Genomic DNA, 1,657 nt, shown 5'->3' with positions numbered 1-1,657 from the left:
TTGTCAGACTCAAATGGTCCTGCAAAGAATTAAATTGAATAGCAATATATCATTGTCATGGATGTATTGGAACTGGTGTAATATTCAACATATATATTGATCTAACATATCTATTACAAAGTTTTGAAGTAAAGGAAATAATCACAGAATCAAAATCAAGTATGTGAATTAACATAAATTCAAACAAGTATATAGCTAGAGAAGAACTTACTCGCAACAAGTTGAAACTAAACTTTCGACATAGTTGTTTATAGAGAACCAACATATCTTTTTGTTAACTCTAGTTTTCACTACTCTATTATTTCTCCAATTATAGAGAATTGCTCGGTCTTGTTGGCTGTGTACAAATACCATTGTATCACCATTCTCATAAATATTGAAATGACCACATTCAAAGTTCATTTGAAGATTGTCATAGCTAAACTTAAGGAATTGAGTCCAAGAATTTTCATCTCCAAATTTTGTCATCTTCCATATAACAAAACCGGTTCTCTCAAACTCATGATAAAAACAAAGGGAATCCATTAAAGCACAAACACCTGGTAGTACACTTGACACCTTCACAGAAACCGCACCGGGCAAATCTATAGGAGGCGAAAATTGTGTGTGTGTCTCGGTACCTAGGTCAAGTGAAATAATCGCAAATCGAGCATCAAGATTATTATTCCCAACAACGGCCAACCAATTAATAGTGCAGTTCAAATGTACACCAGTATACATCTTGGTATGATCATAACAGTATGATTGTAGAAGCATAGCAAGGAAACTTTGAATCTTTCTCCAAATATTATTGCCGAAACTAAGAACTTGCACCTCAGTTGTCATGTTACTACCTCTATTTAACGCAACTACTTTATAAGTATCAGTTGAATTGTTATAACCAAACTCGAACTTCCAATATTTCAATCCATGCATATCATCACGAAAATACCCAAACTTATCAGATATTGTTCTGGTGGCGGGGTTCCATAAACGAAGCCACGTCTCTTTACGTTGATCGTCATCATACCCGAGCAAGCAGACCAATCCATTGCAGGAACCAACAACTCTACGACAGTCCTTGTTGATTAATCGATAGTAAGGATCCTTGGGAAGGGTGACTGTACCGTTTTTAAATAAATCAGTAATGGAGAATGGTACGAAACTGTAATCACCGTCATGTTTAGATTTCTCGTAAGACACTAGATAAGAGTATGAGCTTCGTGCGGATCGAGTAAGGTGCAGTTTAACGAATTTGGGATCAGATATAAGAGTGTTCCATGACTTACTCACACACTTCATCTTCATCAATGGTTTCACTGGAAGCCATGATAGGATTTCACCGTTGAGATCCTCTGGGAGGATTACTGAATGCGGCTGGTTGGAACGACGGTGGCGACGCCGTATCATCGGTGGTTGGGTACCCATGAGAGCGGCGCTGATACGTAACCCTAATGTTGGAGAACAAAAATTATAACGCTACTCTGTCATAAACGTATTAAAAGGCCAACGAGATGAACGTATTGGGCTTTCTTACTTTTTTTTTGTTTTTGGTACTGGGCTTTCTTACTTTATTATTTACTTTAAAACTAGTTTTGGTTCCTTTCTTTGAAAATATGGCAATTTTCTCCACATCACATTTTTAAATTTTTTTTTATTGATTTTTTTTTTTTGGTAA

General features: G+C 36.2%; 1 protein-coding gene across 1 annotated transcript; it reads right to left on the bottom strand.

Moving 5' to 3' along the window:
- Positions 1-207: 207 nt before the first annotated feature.
- Positions 208-1,407, bottom strand: LOC120576978 (F-box/kelch-repeat protein At3g23880). Its single transcript, XM_039827858.1, has one exon. The coding sequence runs from the start codon at positions 1,405-1,407 to the stop codon at positions 208-210; it is 1,200 nt and encodes a 399-aa protein (XP_039683792.1).
- Between the last annotated feature and the right edge of the window lie 250 nt (positions 1,408-1,657).

Source organism: Medicago truncatula, chromosome 7 (assembly GCF_003473485.1).
Source record: "Medicago truncatula cultivar Jemalong A17 chromosome 7, MtrunA17r5.0-ANR, whole genome shotgun sequence".
NCBI lineage: Eukaryota > Viridiplantae > Streptophyta > Magnoliopsida > Fabales > Fabaceae > Medicago > Medicago truncatula.
Note: the sequence above shows the minus strand (reverse complement) of the source record. Positions and strands in the feature narration are given on the sequence as shown.

Bases quoted from the DNA above. Each gene is read 5' to 3' on its own strand.
- LOC120576978 (XM_039827858.1), bottom strand. From the start codon at position 1,407: ATGGGTACCCAACCACCGATGATACGGCGTCGCCACCGTCGTTCCAAC.